We start from the raw sequence: 21071 nt of genomic DNA on the forward strand, positions 1-21071 counted from the left end.
GCAGGAGAAAGTGGTGTATTGGGACTGAGTTGCTTTTCTAACTACAGCTTTGTTTCACCTATTTTTCTCAAGCCTGTCTCCTCTGTTAAGCTTTCTGAAGTGGTACCAATTCAATGCCTAGCTGAACTATAAACTTTCCACTATTCCTCTTTCACTTCATGCAGCACTCAAGCCTCTACACTAAAACCACTGGCGCCACATGGAGAGAATGGATAGTTTAATGCTCACTATGGCTAAGAGTCGTTTATGTTAATAGACATTTTTGTTCCTTGGAATTAATCTTACTCTGGGTTGGTTTTTTTTGGTGGCATAAATCAGAACAAATTATTTCCCTTACAATTTAAAATACTCTTTCTCAGATACTAAGAGCAAAGAAAGATAATCAAAAGCAATCAAATTACCATATCCTAATGAGCCACCATTTGTCAGCTGAGCCAGGGTTACTATTTCCTTGAAGATAGCAGGAAAACATCAGAGAGGCTTGAGGATGATGATTAAAGGCAGTATGTTTCATTCTCATTTGCAGGAAGCACTCTCAACCACTTGCCTTGCAAACTCCATCAATTGCAATCTCTTGCCCTTACTCAGCATTTTTATTTCAGCCTTTTCCAACTCTCCCAATACTTGCTACTCCAGGGAAATCCTGATACCCTGTCTAAAAGGACGAAGAATATCATCACTGTTAGCAAGATGGTGTTGCCTTTGTGCTGATATTTGACATACAGACCTAGCAAACAGACTCTCCAAAGCAAACAACACCTATATTGCAAGCTGACTTCTGTAAGCTGCAATTTCCTGTCCTTGGCTGGAAGTTACAGGAATATTGTCAGTATGCTCATATAAAAAAGTCCAACCACAGAAGCAAAAATTTTAAAAAAGGACATTGCCAACGAAAATCTGATTTTTCTGAGACTGGCAAGTACTGTAGATGTTGGATGGCTCTGCTCCTAAATACACCTGCAGTCAACCGTTAAATATTGCACAATAAAACTGCCCCACACTTAAAGTTTTGCCCAAGCCTTAAAGGCCACCCATCCTCTAGAGAAGCATTTCCATTCAGCAGAATTACAGGACCACCACAGACAAATAAAACAAATCTGTTAGCAGAGAGTTAGGTGACCTTCAGGAGAACATCACCTTCTAAGACACTTAGAGATATAAAACTGAAAATTAGTGGGGTTAAAAGGCCTCACAGGCTTTTGTGTCCTTGATTGCTTCCTTTGAGCTAAGTCATGCATGGACATGAAGCACTGGGCATATTAATTTCCATGAAACTCACTGTCCTGGCTGTATTTCTTACTGATTTGAGTAATTTCTTAGAACTGTTATTCTTTTAGTGATAATAACCTTGCAGGAACCCTGGCCATAGGGTAGAAGGGACCTCATGGATGACTGAAACCAGCCTCCTCTGCTTGAACTAGTGCCATAGAATCCCACTCACAAGACCTGCCAACCCAGGTTTTAAACAGGTAAAGCATCCTGTTCCCTGTGCTCTGTGGGTATGGGTTTCCAACACAGTGTCCCGATGCTTACCTGGTTCTGTTGAGGTTTTAGCAAGTTTTATAGAACACTTACAGTCTTTACAGCTCTACCTGCAAAGCACTTCAAAAGATTCTTTTAAGACTTACCACAGTAAACCTGCTGACTCCATAATACAAATTCAAAGTAATTCCAGGTCAAACCTTTAATCAGAGAGACCTCTGTAAGCTGCTTCTCACCCTTATTAAAGAGATTTAGGAAACCATGAAGGAGGTTGGAGAGTTACTGCTGTGCCATTATAAAAGGCTCTGTTAAGATTTGAGTATTTTTATCTTTTAGAAAAAAAGCATTTGCAGATTATAACTCTAAGAAGACAATTATAAGAGCATTCTGAGAGTCTTTTCACTTTAACTATATGGGGGAGAAATGGTACAGCAAAGTATGGGAAAGAAAATACATTGCCTAAGCCTTTTTCTTGAATAGGATCCTAACTAGCCATGTCACAGCTGCAGTGAAGTGTCTCATGTTCCTGTGATTTATTACTATAAGGGCCATATCGTCTGCCAAAGTGTGCTTGTAAGAAATTGAATGGTTTCCAAAGGAAACTTTCAAATAAGACAGATTTTAGATTTGCATTTTCACCCTGATTAGTGTCTGTGAAGCTCCTTTGAAAACTTCTGTATCAAGCACAAATACAAAATTATTTCCAAATGCAGTTTGAATTGGGGAAGGTTTCAGGAAGGAAGCCCAGTTACCCACAGAAAGGGATGAAGAGACTGTTTACAGGAGTGAGAAGGCAGAACAGTACTGAAAGAGAAAGGAAGTGGCAAAGTTCCAACATGCTGCTCTTGGACCCAATTGCTTTCTGTCTAACATGATGAGTTGTTCACAGGCCTGAGTTGCTCTGTTACCCTTTTAGCTTGACCGTGGACAATAAGCCTCAAATCAAGTGTAAGAAACAAATTAAGGGCTTGATCCTACACTCCCAGTTCCCTTCCACTTCAGACTGAGGAGGGAGACCTATATTAATGTTGATCATGGTGTCATTCCTGATGGGTATCCATCCAGAAAAATCCTACAAAAGCAAACTCCTACAATTAGTCCAGCTACTGCAGACAGACAATTTCAGACCACAGCAGAAAATGAAGCAGCAATATTTCCATTGATCCCAACAGCATCAGAGAACCTCAGAATCAGGCTTTCAAGGCTCTTGTTTGCATATGAGTGTTTCTGCCAGCTAGTATCAAGTTCTCATTTTCAAAGGGAAATAAATTTAACCTCACAATATTTGTCCATTGATGTAAGATTGCTCTGTTTTCCTGATGTAGGTCAGCAAAACTGAGTCCGTCTGTAAAGAAATCCCAGCTCTTTCATCAGAAAGACCTTGGAAGCATACAATATGAATCTATTTTTGTCATTAAGGTATGGAAAGACCAAAACAAAATACAAATACATGGAAAATGAAAAAGTATATAATAATCTAAACAGATTGGCACACTGTAATACTGGGGATTCTCTGTAGAATGCCCAGAAGTTTACTACTTTAGTAACAGGCCAAACAAACATCTTGGTCAGTCTTGACTTATGTTGTATAAATTACCAAAACAGCAGCAGTGAGGAAGGACTGACATCTTGCTGGCCTAAAGAGGTGACTTGATTTACAGATGTGTCAGGAAGTGTTGATGGTAAATTACTGTTGTGTCAAATAACATGCACTCTGTAGAATAAATGCTTTAAATAAATAACTTTCATTCTCTAGCATCAGAATCAAAAAGCACAGATAGTTGCCATGAGATACTGGGAACAAAGCAGCTTTGGTAGTTAACACCAAGGAGGAGATTCTCCCCTGAGTTACAGAGTCTTCAGAGGAGATGTAAAAAATCCCAAGGAATAACCAGATGCATGAACAGATGAAAATATGTGGCTAAGAATAAAAACAGAAGGGTTTTTTGAACTTTGACTTCCTACCTTTATCTGTATTCCTGCTAGAAAGGTTTTGCAGAGCTTCTGCAAGAGATTATTTCTGCTTTTGAATTTGCAACAGCAGTTGTCCCCAATAGCACCTCCCTATAAACCATGAATACACATTCAAGGAGCACGAGTTACACCACCACAATACCTCAATCCATTTGCTTTAGCACCAACCTGTAAAAGGATGACACACAACTGTTCAGTCTTCTACTTGCTTTCTTTTATTCCTTCCAAGATAAAACAAGTGTTTTGCCTAAACTACTGCAATTTCCTTGGGGAGACAGGATTGCATCATAATGAAGCCCATCAAATTTGTTTTAGAACTATAAAATGCTGGGATCAGGCCAAAAGAATTCCTCCAGGCATATGGCATATTTCTCTTCCTGTGCATTATATCTACAGTCTCATTCCAAAGCCTTTTCTTCATGCAGAGAAGCCAGGTAACACATGACAACCCACGGAGAACATTTCTGACAACTTCTTTGACAGATGCTCAAGACATGCTGTTGACTGTATATTTTTTACCTGGTTGAGATTAATAATTAAAACTGATTCAGCACTGAGAATCTTCTGACTTTGTACTGATCAGGAAAAAACATGTTCTACTATGAGATGACTAGAATCATTAAAATTCTATTTCAGAGAACTGCTGTTAAGTGATAATTTTGCTCTTCAAATTGGAAGAGAGGATTAATAATTGAATCCAAAGACTTATTAGTTATATATATTTGGTGGGTTTGTTTCATAATAGAAAGAATGACTTGAGCAGAAATCCATTAAAATTTTTAGTATTCCCATGCTAGTCTGATTCTAAGCTTTTCCATTAAGCAGCACAGTTATAATGGCATTAACTACTTAAGCAGCAAAAACAGCACATAATTATCACTTTTAATTCAATCTTTTAGTGTGTGAATAGATACTGTACATCACTGACAATTCACATTCCTAAAGAGATTTTGCTATTCTGTCATAGCAGCCTCACCTCCTCTTGTACTGATACAAATGATCCAAGCATGTATAATTATTTCCTCAATAAAAACTCCTCAGATTAATGAGATAGCAAATTTAAACCCAAAGGTGTAGCAATCAACTACTGTTTTATTTACCTTAAGATAGATGTTTAGATATGAGCAGGAACTAGGGCACAATTACCCATGTACCATCATATCAGCATCTTAAACCATGTGCATGCTCTCCAAATTATGAATATGTTAGATATTGCACATATTAAAAACAAAAGTCCCACATAAAGAGTATAAAGTATATGGAAGCTCTAGAGAAATTAGGGGAGAAGAGAGAAGACTGTGCAGCATCCCATAATTTTATACAGAGGGCCTTTTCCAAATAATCCCAGACTGACAAAACTCAGTGCCTTAAAGATGCCATAAAATCACTTCATCACTGTTTCATGCATTTTATTTTAAAAGCCATTCCTTCTAGTAGAATGCTATTTTCATGTCAACTTTTTTTTTCCTTTGGGATCTTGAAAACAAGATTTCCCTATCTTTGTCTCTTTTTCTTTTTTTGTCTGTTTCTCTTTGATCAATAATGATTCATTTTTTCCTGTGCTTCTAAGAGAGTTGACATTAAAATGCCTAGTTTATATTCTCTTTCTGTTGTATTTTTGCACTGGAACCACTCACAATGATGTCAGCCCAGCTCTAGGCATTGTCTCTGATAGTTCAATTCCAGCTGAATGGCTGGAGCCAGCAGGGCATTAGCATTCACTTGATTGATTTAGCATACTCAGAGAATAAGATGGGTTTTGTATTCAGCGACACACATGAAAAACTGAAGAAATTATAAAGCAGTCCAAAGTTATTTTGGAGTCACATATCTTTTCCTTCTCTCATACCTTCCTGTGCTTGAGGGCACCATCTAAATAATGGCCATTTCAATGCCAAGCCCTTCCTTGACAGTGCTCATGGAAGAAGGAGAAGAGAAAAGCAATTTAAAACTTGTTTAACATAGTTCATCAATTTAATAGATTTCAAGTCTAAAAGATCATATTATGCATTACCTCCTATAAATATAGGAGAATTTCAACTGTAATTTCCACATTTTGTCCAACAATTGGAGAGAACACTTTTTCAAAGGTAAATACTTCAAACTGAGTTCTTTTAATAAGTATTAAAAATACAACACTTGATGGTTTTAAAACTTGCTTCCCTTGTCCAGTGCCTACTCTTCTGACAAGTTTTTGATGTGACTCAAGATGCATGACCTACAAAGAGTTTGTGTCTTTTCAGATTCCAGATTCTTAAATGTAAAACTGAAGTGAAGAAGAGAACGCAGGCCAAAATTTTCAGAAGAGGTGGCTACAGTTTGGCTCAGGGATCCATCTGCCTCCAAAAGAAATGCTGAGCCCAGCAGGTGCCTGGGATTCCCAAACTTTTCAACAATAGGACTGAAGACCTCAGCAGATATATTTGTTCAGTTATACACTTTAAGGGCTGCATGAAACAATTGGAAGGACTATACTGTAATAGAACATAGCTGACCTCTTCTTAAAAGCCCTTATCCTGCACCACCTCTGTTGGCTCCAATGGGTGTTCAGCTACTCAAGGTGAGTTTGCAGCCTTCAGACCATAACCATACCTGACCCCTGTGGCAGGATCTCTCACCTCCTGATACAGCAAAATCTTATCTCTACTTCCCTCATGGCTAAGCTAGGCCAGCATGGTTTGTCTTGGGATGAATTATCTCAGCTGAAAACACCTTCAGCCAGCAATAAACATCCTTCCTAGAGTGGTGGGAAAGGATAAGCCACAAATAAGTGACTGACGGACAAGCACATTTTACAGCTATAAAAGACCACTATGATTTTCATTAAACCAGAAATCTCCTCTACGCTCTCTGAGTGTGTAGAGAGTTTTCCTCAATGTGGTGAGAGAGAACCACACAAGATCACATCAAGATACTTCCCTGGGACTCAGAGAAATTAGAAGACTCTTTGCACAACACCATCATTTGTTGGTAAGTGGAATTGGTTCCTAATCTATACTATTTTTTTCCTAGCTGTAACACAGGTACCTTTATTACTGTGCACTGTACTTTTATCTAGTAGTAGTTCTTTTGTTTATCCTGTGTTGTAAATAAGCCTGTTAAAGCCTTGTGTCTGTTTTCCTTATGTCTATTCAATAAATAATTCATGTTGTAATAGGCCTGATTGGTCATTATTAAGGACTTGCAAGTGAGAGTGGATTTTGGGGTGCTGGCTGCCCCAATAAAGCTACTGTCTAGTGCCAGAGAGCTGAGCAAAGGCAGGGACTTGACCAAGCTCTCCCCTTTCATTCGTAACAGCCCCCCTCTTCTGATGCAGCCAAATGGACAGATAGAATTTGTGCATTTTCCAGTAGATTCAACATTATAAATATATGGATGATGTGAGAACGCCAGCTGTCCCAGTTCAACCTCACCTTTGCATTTCTTTTCATTCCAACAGTATCTCCTAATTAGGAATTCTTTCTATATGACATGTAGCTCAACTGGTGTTTTAACTGCTCAGAAGCACCCGCACTAGCTCTCCCCTGGCTTCAGTTACCTGTTGAGTGCAACTGCAGGCTCCACCCAGCCTCCCTGCTGCACACACACGTAACAGGAAGACAGATGGGTCTGGACATTCATTTGTGATCATTAACAAGCAGTGCCTGTAAAAGATGACAACTCGTGTGTCAGCTGAAACATTTCACATTAATTGGAACAAAGATCCTATTAAATATATTTTGATAATAGCCAGTCTCTCAAGGATATTTTGCACCACACAGTGACAATATGTTCGATGTATTTCCTTGGAGACAAGAAAGAGAACCAGAAGGCAAATGCAGCTACAGCCAGTGAAGAAAGACAAACAGAAAACAAGAAACAGTTCTGTAGAGACAAACAATGAACCATGGAGCCTATCAGCTCTGCCAGCAGCGTAGATCTTGAGACAGGTCAGTAGGTTCCAAAGGCTGCTACTGTTCCAGAGGGTGGACAGACACTATGAAGGATCAGTAGGCAGTAAGGGATGGAGTTGCAGCTAACAAACATCTCCACAGACAGCGAGTCAGTACTCAAAGCTGAAATCTGGCAATACTCTCTATGAATACAGGAGTTCATGTTTTAATACAAAACTAATTCAAGGCCATTTGCAGTGATCTTAGAGGAGTCAGTTCTCATGGTTCATTCCTACAATGTGACTGAGCATTTCCCTTGACTTTTCCCACTTAACTTCCATCTTAGGGCTGCCCCTTTCTTGGTTACAAGATTTGGTTGGTTCCCAGCCGATGGCAGAGTGACTTCAAATAATTATTCCCTGAAGTTCCTAAGTATAGTTTCTTGTAGTAATTTGAGATGGATAGTTAACAGGAGTACATGTGTGTCTAAATGAGCTCCAAAATACTTAACAATCACTGTTGTGAGACCTTGTGCATTTTAGTCTTTTTAACACCAAGCAACAACTTCAGAAGCCAGAGAGTCTCTCTGGGCATGCTTTCCATGCTGCTTAGACTTTCTCTTCACTGATCTACTGCTGGATAGAAGCAATGTGGAAAAGACATTAAAGCAACAGTCAAGATCAGTAGCTACATTAGTCATTCTGTCAGAGACCTGGAAAGAACCTCACTGAAGTTAAGCAGGAAAACAATTTGTTGAAACACCTGCTAAGCAGTGAGTCGCAACTCATTCAAATCTCTCTAAAGTACATGATCAAGCAACTGCTGAAGTCCTGAAAGCCACAATTGATTCTCCAAACAGGAGATACTAAAAAAAGGTTTGAACTCATCTCCAGTCTCTGGTATGTGATAAAAACCTGACTGTCCACATATTTATTCCTTTAAAGCAGTCAGGTGGGAAAACACAGGATGAGTGACTTTCCCATAGCGCAGCAACAGAACTACCTGTACAAGCTGACAATACTCTCCTGTCACTGTGTGTAATTGGCATCTAATTCCACTGAGCCATTTCGGACACGCACTGACCCAACCAAAGGAATCATTTTGTAACGTTTTTACCTGAACCTCAACCAATTGTTCCCCAGGCCCAGAAGAGCTAAGCAATCAATCGTCTTACAGGTCTTTTTGCCAAATATAACATTGTTAAGCATTGTATTCTACAGTACAACCTAAAAAAAAAAAACCTTACCAAATAACTGAGGCATCTGAGGCACCCAGACAGGTGCCATAAAATCCAGAGCACCTAAGTTGTAAATTGACTAATATAAAACCTGCTAAATTTATCCAACCAGGATATACCTTACAATATGGGGGAAATCTGTATAGGGCTTTATCCTAATCAATGTCTTCGCCTAAGGGTACAGTTTGATCAGCTAACAAAGAGACAAAACTTGTAAAACCTCTTTTTTTTCTTTTTTTTTTTTTAATTTTTTCTAAGAGGCAGGTGGGGAAAGGGAGCAAACTGTTGTTCTGTGATGCTCATTCAAATCAGGTGTCAACGCCAAGCTCTTGAGAGTTGATGAAAGAGATTCTGACAAATCTGGAGATCAGAACAATTATCACTGAAGGAAATAAAAAGTTATATTAATTGTAAATAAGGTTTTTGGTTTATTCTAAATATTAAGTAACTTTTTGTGCGTTGTGCTGTCTGCCAGGGAGGCAGAGGAACAAGCGAAATGTACCATGCTTTAAGCATAGTTTATTGCATTGGTTAGGAAATTTATGGCAGTATCTCCAGGATTTGACCCTGGATATACCTGAAATACTGATATGCTTTATATATATTTGATCCTAGATAAACTTGGATATATTTGATTTTATCCTGGAAACAGTTAAAGGCCAGTTCTGCCTTTCCTTTATTCTTCTGTCCCCATTCATACACCTTCTCATATAAAAGCAGAGTTTGTGCTGAAAAGTTGAACGTTTCCTGCAAGATATGGCTTGTGATGCAGATTGAGCTCTGGGTGGGAGATCGAGGCGAGTTCTGAACTGCCGATCGTTGCGATAACAAAGGGCATAAAGATGGGTGATGCCAGCCAGGCGAAGGGAAAGAGACACAGCAGGAGGCGGGAACTGCCGATCTTTTTGGATAATAAAGGAGACGAGGACGGGCGCCAGTGAGGTGGATGGACAGAGAGACGGGGACAGGGGCAGAGGACTGAGGAGGGAGAGTGACACTTGTGGGAAGGGACACTGTGACGGGATAAAAGCCCAGGGACTGCTTAACTGGATTCTCCTCGGAGGCACCAGCTCGAGCTGTTTAGGTGTTGCCGTGCCGGGAATAATAAATCCCTTTATCTGAGACTCAGATATGGGAAACCTGCGGTCGAACCGCTGAGGAATCCTGGTCTGACGGTGTGCGTGCAGCGTGTGGGGAGCCAGGCGGGGGACCCAAGAAGAGGCTTCTGTCCCAGCAGCGACTGTCTGTGGCGCTGGGAGCGTCACTGCCGAGGGTCTCGCGAACGGCCGGAGTGGGAAGGTTCTCTAACAACTGCGCAGGCACGGCAGGGCCCGCGGCTGTCCCGCAGCGCCCTGCGAGAGCGGCTCGGCAGCGGCGCGGGGGCACCGGGGACCGTGAGGGGAGCGCGGGGCGGGCGCGCCGTGAGGGAGGCAGGGCCGCGCGCGCACCGCCAGCGGCTCAGGCGCCGAGCGCCGTGGAGCGGGACAGGCGGGGACCGGGCTCCGGGAGGGCTCCCCGCGAAACGCCGCCGCGCGCGGGCCGCGTCAGCCCCCGAGCCCGTCCCGCGGCCTCTCGGTGCTGCGGGCGAGGAGACGGCGAGGCCGGGGCCGTGCGGTCACGGCAGCGGAGAGGCGCCGGGGCACCGGGCTCGTGTGGTACCGTCACCGTGAGCTGCGACCGGGAACCTGGATATCGCCACCGCTTTCGCCAGCCTTGTCCCGGTGCGGGAGATAAGGGAACTGCAGCCGGGGTTAGAAATTGAGGATTGCATTAGACGCGTACGGAACCCGCACTAGTGCACTTATTCCTGTAAGTTCTTACAGTGCGTCTCTTTTTTAGGAAAAATGATTTCTGAAAGCAACTCCTTCATCAAGGGTGTGGTGCTTGGAGGAGCCTTCTGCATGTTGGTTACGCTCCTCGGACACATTAAGGTGGGCCACGGGACCAAAGCCCGTCACCACGAGCATCATCACATCCAGGCTCCCAACAAGGAGGATGTCTTAAACCTTTCAGAAGGTGAACGCGTGGAGCTTAGTAAAAACATCCATGTTTACTGTATCATCCTTGTCAAACCAAAAGATCTAGGGCACTGGGCTGCAGCAAGGGAGACCTGGAGCAAGCACTGTGACAAGGCAGAATTCTACAGCTCGGAAAAGGTCAAAGTGTTCGATTCTGTAGCCGTCAACACAAACGATATGTGGGCGATGATGCGGAAAGCTTACAAGATAACGTACGAACGCTATAAGGATGAATTCAGCTGGTTCTTCCTTGCATATCCAACAACATTTGCTATAATTGAAAATCTCAAGTATTTCTTACTGAAAAAAGACCCCTCTCAGCCTTTTTACATAGGCCACACGGTGAAATCTGGTGACCTTGAGTATGTAGATGGCGAGGGAGGAATCGTCTTAAGCATTGAGTCACTAAGACGACTCTCCCATGTTCTTGAAGACCCTGACAAGTGTCCAGAGCAGGGAGGTATGATTTGGAAACTGGCGGAGGACAAACAGCTGGCGATCTGCCTGAAGTACACCGGCGTGTTTGCCGAAAACGCTGAAGATTCCGAAGGGAAGGACGTCTTTAACACCAAATCCGTGGGGGCCCTCATTAAGGAGGCCATGTCCACCCACCCGCAGCAGGTGGTGGACGGCTGCTGCTCCGACATGGCCATCACCTTCAGCGGGCTGGCCCCCAACCACATGCACGTGATGATGTACGGCGTGTACCGGCTCCGGCCCTACGGCCACTCGTACAGCGACGCCCTGGTCTTCCTGCCCCCGCCGGGCTCGGACAACGACTGATGCGTCCTCAGGGAAGGCCTGGAAACGTGGAGTCGGCTCTTCTCACGACACACAGTTGTACTGACGCGTTGTGGTACCGGTGTACAGGTTCTTTTGCACACTGAGGGTTGGTAAAGCTCTTAATTTTGAAAGTGGAAGGAGAATTTTTTTTTTTCTAAATCTTTTATAGGGAAACGCTTCTGGCTTTTGACAGGGCTGGAATGAAATGATAAAAAGAAGATGTTAATGTTTATTATAAAAGGAAATTAAGTTTATAGGGGGGGTTTGTACATGTAAATATTTATTAATGAAAACTGAAATGAACTTTAGTCTACTCTTAAAAATATATTTTTGCAAGACTTTGATTATTTCCGTTCTTCCAGGCATTTCTAGAATGTCTTTATATCTTTCTAAGTTGTACCAATAAAACTGACTACAGATTCAGTCTCAAAGACTGTAACTTTAAGCTGTTTCTTTTACACTGAGCTACACAATAGCTTGAGCTTATATAGCACCTTCCACCTCATGTACAGCCTTCTAGCAGCAGGAAGCAAGGTGACAAGAAATCTTGCAGCAGAGTAATATCAAGTGCCCTTTGGACTACTGTTTCTAAGCAGACAAAAGAAAAAGGTAAACTGTATTTGAGTAGGTATTAACATGGTCAGGAAGTCTGTTAGCACAAGATTAGTTACTCATTTAAAATTTCACTCCATCTATAAGCATGTTAGAATAAACGTTCAGCATTATTTTTACTCCTGTTAGTGGATGCTAATAGTGTTTACAAGGAAGAAGTTGGTTAATTGTCAGTACAATTTTTTGTTTGGTTTGGGGTTTTTTGATTTTTATCTTTTTTTAACAATAGAGTGCGCTCAGTTTTACACAAGTTCCTGGGTCACACTCCTATCCACCCACAGCCTGTGCAAACAGCACTTCAGTACTTACTGCATTTAGAATTCAGTGACCTGACATGGCTGTTTCAAGACTTGAGGAAGGTACTACATCCATTTGTAACATCTGTGACTGTCACAGGCTTTGCTGGTGTTACAATATTCATAAAACAGGAGCAGACTCTGTTCTCTCACCTTTAACCAACCAGTTGTAACACCCTACCCTGAGCTGCAAGTGGGCAGGTGGGTAAATGAAACAGCTCCTTCAGAACTGATGAAACTATCCACATCTTGGGTTTTTGCTTTTAATCATCAGGTTTTTGACAAGGTAAGACAACTGCTCAGACCCCCATAGAGGCTCCCACAGCTCAGCTGCTTTTTAAAGGTGAGACAAGATGCACCTGCTCATCTCCCCATAACACAGCTGCAAAAAGTTCACCTGTTTTTGTCTAAGCAAGCAAAACTTTCAGTGTTTCTGACCATTAAAAAACAGTTCTGACCCCCCTGCAGCAACAGCAGTCATAGAACGAGAGTGAACAATTCCAACAAGAAAAGCATCTCATTTGTCCCAGATTTGAGGTGCTGTAGGACAACAGGAAGAGATAAGATGGAAGGGTTAAAAGCAAACCGCAAAAGGCAAGATTAGCTCATTTTACACCAAAAAAAAACCCAAAAAGCACCAACAGTGAAGCATAAACTGATTTCCCATAGTACTAACCAGAAATCAGTACATTTCATCAGTACAATGACATCTTCAAGATGCACAGAAATGTTCACCAGCATTCTGAAGGTCTGAGGTGCGATCAGAACTCTTTCTGCAACACTGCTTAAATTTTGTCTTCCTACATTGATAGTTTCAGATTTACCCTGTCTTTTTCAGAAGTACAGTCTTGTAAATAATTTTACAGAATTTTAAAAGCAGCATTCCTTCTGCCATGTCTTAACTTGGCTTTAGAATCAGATGGAGAACACCTTGGCTGCTCTCATCTCTAAAGGTCCAGGGTGCAGAAACCAAGCCTGCAGAACAGCACCACAAGGCACTGGCACACAGTTACATTCTGCTGTTGTAAAATGCATGTGTTAGAATAAAGACTTGAAATATTAATAAATGCTTCCAGAGACATTTATGAGTGGTAAACCTTAAAAGTTTCCTTAATTTATTACAGTATTCCATTTTTCCATAGGCATAGCTTTGGGTATGCTGGGTTATCCAGACAGACACACAGTGCTCCTGAACCCATTCTGTAGCTGTACAGAGACGTGTGGCAGTGTGCACAAGATGAGAGCTCTTCAAGTTCCACCTGAAAAAGTTGCTCCTGGCTACACTGACAAACATGTTTTGCTGTCATGCCTTTATTTAACAGTGATTTTGTTTCTGCTCTTTAAATTAGGCGGCACACAGGGTAGAGCATCAGGCACCAGGGTGGCACACACTTCCCAGGGAGTGTGCCCACCATTACTACAAACTCCTCTAGAAGGAGAGCAGTATCAAAGTGTTGGCAGGTAGAAATCTGAACATACATACAGTCTTCAGATATGAGCCACCATAAAAGAATTTCTAATCCGCATATCAGTCTGAGTTCATAAATCCTATACAGATAAATGCATATTAAAAAGAGAAAATCCTTAAGTAAAATGAAGTTAATGCTCTTAATAAGTTAAAAAATAATGTCAAAAAACCTGATTTCTCCACATTCAAGAAACTAGGTAGACTAACAAGATGTCAAGAAAAAATCTGAAATGCTTCAGGTTTTGTAAACCGTGTTTATATTTCACACACACTTTATATTACTCTTTTAGAAGAGCACAAAAATGTAAACATTTCTTGGCTTTTTCTTCCTTTCCATTTGAAATAGTCTACTCACAGTCCATGCAGAATCTTTCATCAAATATCTTAAGTCACTGAAGACTCAGGTTTAAGACAAAACAAAATAACTGTAATAAAAAGAATCTAGAAAACTATTGTAGCCTAACAGGACTTTTGCATTCAACTGATTTATTTAGCATAGCCACAGAACAAAATAATTTGTACATTCAGTCACATTAAAAACAAGGAATTACAAAGCAGTCCACATTTAATCTAAGTGCATTCCTTTGGAGTAACAGTTCCTGTTGTTTCACTTGTATGTCTTCATATGCCAAAGGCCATCGTTTAAATAGTGGATATTTTCAATACCAATCCCTTTGTTGACCTTCTCACTATAGGAGGAAAAACATACAGAAGTATTAGCTAGGTTAAATATGAGAGCACTACAAAATACATTATTTCAAGTAGAAACTGCAACACTTGTCAGCTGGAAGGGGAAAGCTACCAACCACAAAGTCATCTTCCACAGCAGGTGGACAAGAAACAATATTTGTCATTAATGTGCCCACATTGATGACTGATAAGAGGACAGTATTTGCCTTCTACATTTTTTCAACACCTTGCTGCAGTATTTTTACTACTTCTTTGTGGGACACAGTTCTTCAGACAACACTTCTGCTACTTTTCTTCATTTTACCATTTCTCTACCAAAGTAGCACAGCAGTTGTGAGTCTTCCCCTCCCAGCACAGGATGTGGTACAAGATGACTGGAATTTGGAATCTAACAAGTTTCAAATGTGCCAATGACACAATCAAATGCAGGTGAGCTGCCTCACTTCTAGCTGCAGGTCATCAACCCACTTAAAAAGAATTTAAAATGCTAAATTTATGTGCCAAGGACTTTCAGCTTGTTAGATACATTCTATCCTCCATAGTATTGACTATCTTTTGAGTCACGTCATCTTTTAAAAATTACTGGTTTATGTCTCTGTTTATTTTTCCAGTTAAAAAAAAAAAAATCAATGAACTAGTTTTGCCACAATAAACAAAACAAATCTCTTTCTGGGAGTGAGAACAAGTTTCATTCCCCTGGAGAATATGATTTACTCTATTTACACCAAGTGTTCTATTACTTACACAACCTGTCCAAAAGTAATCAGGAAGGGAAATGCTGCTAACACAATATTAACACATTATATGTAGTAATTACACCAAGAGATTGAAATCCCACTGCCTAAACCAGAAAATTGTGGAACAATGTCACACGAAAAAACCAGCTAACAGGCTGCAGAGAGGAGTATAATTCCATTTTCCTCTCCAGTTCATGTTGCTTCTCACAGGAACAGGATCTTCAGCTGCAAGGCTGGTGGATTTGAAGGCAGTATACAAAGGACCTTGGTTTGCAATGATCACGGTGTGTGACTGCTCTCTTAGGACTGGGCCACATGTAGCTTTTCTTTCCACTTGCTCTTAGAGTCTTTTGAAGCACCACAAAGAATCCTGAAGAATAGAATTCCTCAACAGCTACAGCAGGTCCAAATCCAGGTTTCTGCATTCCCACTCTCTCGCTGTCCTCTAAGACATTCCCCCCTCTCTGCCTCACGCTATTACGACTTAGGACAGGCTTGTTGAGAATTAACCACACAAAAAAGTGACTTGTTTTCACCAAAAAGCTTCCTCACTGCCCCAAGTGACAGACAGGTCTGGAAACCAACACAGCCCAAACCTGCTGGGTGCACCTCACATCCTGCAAGTTGTTAACAGAACTTAAAATGACAAAGTGATTTAGATACTTATAATTTAGCATTATCTGAAAGCCAAGAACAACTAGCATCCATTTCATTTTCTGTATCTCTTTTTCTTCTCAAATAGTTTTCTGTTTATCCCAAGCAGAACTCTAAATTTCACAAGAGGCTCAGCTAAGTTAGTCAGCACATCAAGCAGGAATGCTGGGCTGCATGTGGGTACACCCTGAAGAAAAAGAGTAAGCCACAGAGAAAAAAAAAAGCCTGGATAGACAACCAAGATCCAGCAGGACTTGAGTCTCTGCTGTCCCTGCAGACAAAAATCTCTTCAATGTTTTCAATCCTCTCAAATCCAAATTACATCTCTTGCCTAGCCTAGGTAGTACTCTGTACTTGAACAGCACGTGCTGCAACAGCAAAGTGGTAACTTTTGCTTATACTCCAAACTAACACAGGAATAGTAACACGGGACAGGTTATATTTCAGCTTTTAAAACACTTACATGTCCTCAGCTGACATCTTCATTACTCCCACACATAATGCATGTTGTTTTCCCTCTGCCATAATTGCCTACAAATTACTGCTAAGGAAAACAGAGTTCTTTTTAAACTATTTCAGAAAAGAAAAAGCAATATGAAGAAATTACTTCCAAAAACACTTGCAAAAGCCAGTGTTGAACTTTTAAACTTTTAGTAATTCTAGAGTTCTAGTTCTTAAAGATAAGCAAAACAATGCACTGAATTTAACAATTGAATCAGTGTGTAGAACAAAGCATGTATTTATGAACTTGGAACAGCAATTACAGAAAAAATCTCCCAGTGCTAAATTTCTTCTTTTGTGCCTAACACAGAGATGACAGTCTCTGCCTTTCTGGAACAAAACAGCCCATGTTTGTGGGGCCATTTTAGATTCCAAGGCACAGAAGAACTGAGACACCAATTTAAAAACCACAAGTACTGAAATCACATGTGTCCTTCTCACAGCTTAGCAGCATGTGATGTTAACTGCTGATCTTTTCCTATAGCATCCAACTAACAACAAAAGCAGCACAGCTTGGTGTTATAAATGCTATATTTGTTCAGGGTTCTTTTCTCAGTAATATAAGGAGTGAATTAGCACACTTTTTTCATTTTACATACACTAACTTCATCAAACACATACAGCAAGTCCTGACTGCAGTAAAGCTGATCCTAACCATCTTTCCTAATTCCCCAGGAACAGGAGACAATTATTCTGAAGGGAATACAAGACTGATTAAAGAGGCAGAGCACAAATTACACTGCACCTCATCTACTTTTACTATTCTGCATAAAATCACCAAGGAGTTCCACTCACCAATGAGATTAATGGAACAGCAGCCCACCCAACAGTACAGCAGGAATAGTTACATGGTTTGGAACATACAGTAAGTGATAAAAATATTAACAACTTTAACCTTGCCAAGCAATATCTAAACCTCTGCAGCTCCTTTCTGATTACTAGTTATTCCATGAAATCCAATTAAAACCCAAAGTAATACAGATAATAATCAACACAAGTACAGAAATTTAACTCATCTCACAGTAAGCAATAATTCATAGTTAAGAAGGATACCACAACAGTGTCAACAGCAGCAGGGTAAAGCTTTGCTCCAGGAGATGTCAGGCCAGGGCACATTATATTAGCTCCACTCAGGACGAATTTAATGGCGCCTTTATCAACCTGCTGATGCGGGAGAATAAATGGGTCTGGGAGGGGAAAGACACAGCATTGCAATTAATACAGCACCATGGCAACATGAACAGCTCATTATAAAGTCAGTTTGTACAGGGCAATTAGATATAGAGTGTCCTGCAAGGGTAGGAAGTATGAGAAACAATTACCAGAGCTCCTGCTGGGTGGTACCATCCCAAAAGGACAAATACTGACCCAAAAGGACACAGGTACTGTCCTCCCACAGACCACATCTTTTATCTGAGAAAAAAAGGTAATCCAGCACTTCAGGCTATGGCTCCTGCACACTCAGACTTAGACTGAGCAACAGTTTTCCCCTAGGGAAAACAACCACACACATGCCCATCCTAAGAGATCTTAAAACCAAGGGATCTTAAATCCTGCAAACTCCATGTACTCTTACAAATTACTCCAACATGAAAGAAAAACAGTTAACATTAACAGAAAAAAAGGCAAACACTGACAAAATTCATGGAAGCTGTCAGCTCTCCAAGCCATCCTTCAAGTGCAGGCACACTCTTGAAGCATTTCCAACACTGAGATCTGACTGAATAACATTCCTTGGGATTCAAAACACTGGGATTTGTTCTGCTCTCTCACATCAAGCAGAACAATCAAGCAGAACAGCAAGAAAAAAATTGCAAGAGTAAATTGTGAAGAGTAAAAAGCATGCAGCCTAAGTTCCTACAGGAGACAGATATAGATCATTAAACTCAGGAATAGTTTTCTAGTAAGAAATACTTACAAGTATTTGTATAACAAGACTTGAAAGAAAAAAGATAGGGACCAACAACAGCAAATTTATATCTCTGTCCTAAGGGAGCCTCTCAAGATTTTTTTTGCAGAGCTTTACACAATTTAATTCTTATTTATCAAAGTTCAGATTGCTTAACATATAGCATGGAAGCAATTAACATAGACAACTGAAATAGAAAATTAATAAATTCCAGTTAAGAAAGTATACTGTATCTTTAACATCTATTCTGGAATATGCATGTGCATGGAATATATGGAATGGAAGCTGTTTTTAATTTGGTTCTACAGATGTCCTGTGGAATCACACTGTCACCCTTCTCTTCCCAGCACGACCACCCTCAGGAAACTTACATTTGTGAAGCAACCTTAGTGTCGGGTAAAAAATCCCTTCTCTTTGCCTGAAGAACAGCAACTCCCCATTCACAGTGAGGATTTCTATATGTTCATGACTGCAAGATTAAAAAAAAATGCAAGAGCTACTTAACCCTTCTATACTTCAAATACAGTATTTTACTTAATCTATCTTAGCACCTGAGAATAAAGACAGTCAATTAGTAACAAAATTTAAAACTAAAAATATTATCTTTTTGTACGACTTGTTCCTGAGCAGTGGTCTCCTGTTCACTTCTTCCCCCTTTGAGAAAAAAGAAACTTACTAACAAAATACACAAACTGAATTTCCTTGGTGTTGCTTTTTAAATGCAATACAAAGAGTGAATAACAAGGGCTCAGAAAAAATGTACTAGCCTCTATTTTTAAAAAAGGGAAAATAATCAAGATAATACATGGAAGCCCAAAACTAGTACAAAATGTAACTGTCAGGAATCCAAACAATTTTGAGCTTCCATGTGCATAAAGCTGAATGCTTCCCTTCAGCTACAGGCTGATCCTTGGAGAGACCCTGCACATTGGCTACTAGGAAGCATTTTTAAATTCCTCAAGCATCCTACTAGCATGTGCCTTTAAAGCACAATGAGGACATGCCACCTTTCTAGTTTGGCCATAACACGGACTACTAGCTATTAAGAGATGATGCATGCCTACCAAAAGTGCTAGGTTTATCTACTGTACAAAGAAAATATACAAAAGAAGCATCCTAGCACCTTGAAAGCAAAGTTTAAGAAAAGAAATACTTACCATCTTACTATTTTGACTGGATCTTTCTTTGGCATAATTTGGTTTAGCCATGGTTCAATAACAGGAAATTGGTCTATCAGTTGATTCTTGATACCTTTAATAACTGAAGTCTTCAGCTGGATACAGTTTGATACATTCTCCTTTTCATCAAATCTGTCAAGCGAAAATATTTTAGAAATGCACAATTTGCTGCACAAAAGATGCATTTTTCAGCAGCTGTCTTCAGAAATGTTTATAAATTCACTATGAAAGTCTAAGAGCAGACTGACTGTCCAACTTTCAAACGCAGGATTTCATGAAGCTTTAATCTGTCCCCTGGGAACATTCAGGCTGGGGGAAGGTAGGGGGGTCCCCCCTTAGTAGCCTGTCTTCACCCCTAAACTTTTTGTACGGCCACAGCACGTGTTTATTCTCACAGAAAAACCCTGGCCCACAGCGCTGTTTTATTCAGCTCCAACAGTACCGTGCCGGTAACACAAACACCCACAGCCCTGCTCCCATGCGAATCCCTCACGTCCACCACAGAAACACGAACGGCGCTCTCTACCACCGAAGTTGGGATAAGTTCATGACTCAGCGAGTGCCCAGGGCAAAGCCGAGGGCCGCGGGGCCGCTCCCGCCAGCGCAGCGCCGAGCCCGGGGCTGAGGGGCGCCGGGCCCGCCCGGTCCGGTCCCTTCCCTTCCTTCCCTTCCCTTCCCCCGCGCCTCCCACAACCCCAGCCCGGCCGCACTCACTTCTTGAACATCCTGCGGGCGGGGGGCTCCGGGCGGGCAGGCCGGGGCCGGCGGCGGGCGGGCAGCCACAGCCTCGGCGCTGCTCACACGCGGCTCCGGCCGGGCCGTCCCTCCCTCCGCGGCCGCCGGAAGCGCCTCGCCTCGGCGGTGTTACTGGCCTCTCACAGCGCCACGGGGCCTGGTCCTTACAGGCGCGGCGCTGTTCTCCCAGCTAATAGACCGCTTTAAGGTAAAACAAGAAGAGCAAAGTGCTAATAGCTACTGACATCATTTAAGCACAAAATACGTTTAACTGGAAAAAACACAGCCGTCCTTAAACTAGCAGAGCAGAAGCTATCATCATGTCAGTTTCAGGAAAGGACAGAAGATACATAAGATACAAGATATCAGCAGCATTCTGGGGGAAATAATTGAGTTGTTGTCGAACAGCAGGTACTGGAGCCGCGCAGGGAATCAGCCCAGGTGACAGTGCCACATCTTCAGCGTGCAGAGGGAGCAGAAGCCTGGCTTGCAAAGATCTCGGCTGCCAGGCAGACAGATGGATTCTGGTGGAGAGAGCCATCCATAGTGTTTACTAGAATCAAATTAGGTTTGCCATCACGATGCAGCAATTGTGAATAGAAAACCATAGGCAGACAGAATTCACCACACTGCTTTTTCACTCTTTGAGGAGCAGACCTGTGTCTGTTCTTTAGGCTGGTGGCTGCTATATAAACAGACACACAGGTGATCACCCAGTTTCTTTTTAGAGTCATGAAAATGCTACCACTGGCAAAAAGGGGAGGGAAGAGAGGACATAAAACACCAGGTTACCATTATGCTAACAACCAAGTTCTTTTTTCCATACAAAACAATTTAATCACCTTTGATACTATAACACGTAATTGAAATCTAATACTTAAAAGTTATATCACCCAAACAAAGTAAAATGAAGCTTTATACATGG

General features: G+C 41.4%; 2 protein-coding genes across 3 annotated transcripts; one reads left to right on the forward strand and one right to left on the reverse strand.

Annotated features, from left to right (window-relative positions):
- Positions 1–10024: 10024 nt before the first annotated feature.
- Positions 10025–11797, forward strand: C1GALT1C1 (C1GALT1 specific chaperone 1). 2 transcript variants are annotated; one of them, XM_041396680.1, is made up of 2 exons: positions 10025–10315; positions 10405–11797. In XM_041396680.1, exon 2 carries the CDS (start codon positions 10410–10412, stop codon positions 11364–11366), a length of 957 nt encoding a protein of 318 aa, XP_041252614.1. In that variant the 5' UTR covers positions 10025–10315; positions 10405–10409; the 3' UTR covers positions 11367–11797. The 2 variants fall into 2 exon arrangements, with proteins under 2 accessions (XP_041252614.1, XP_041252613.1); XM_041396679.1 differs by having other exon boundaries at positions 10025–10286.
- Positions 11798–14209: 2412 nt separating this feature from the next.
- MCTS1 (MCTS1 re-initiation and release factor) lies at positions 14210–20266 on the reverse strand. The gene is made up of 6 exons (XM_041396618.1): positions 20126–20266; positions 19391–19543; positions 18605–18702; positions 17378–17511; positions 16287–16354; positions 14210–14431 (listed from the first exon to the last, which is right to left on the reverse strand). The coding sequence occupies exons 1-6, from the start codon at positions 20134–20136 to the stop codon at positions 14350–14352; spliced, it is 546 nt and encodes a 181-aa protein (XP_041252552.1). The 5' UTR covers positions 20137–20266; the 3' UTR covers positions 14210–14349.
- Positions 20267–21071: the final 805 nt, after the last annotated feature.

This window comes from Onychostruthus taczanowskii, unplaced genomic scaffold, assembly GCF_017590055.1.
Source record: "Onychostruthus taczanowskii isolate IOZ18803 unplaced genomic scaffold, ASM1759005v1 scaffold13, whole genome shotgun sequence".
NCBI classification, from domain to species: domain Eukaryota; kingdom Metazoa; phylum Chordata; class Aves; order Passeriformes; family Passeridae; genus Onychostruthus; species Onychostruthus taczanowskii.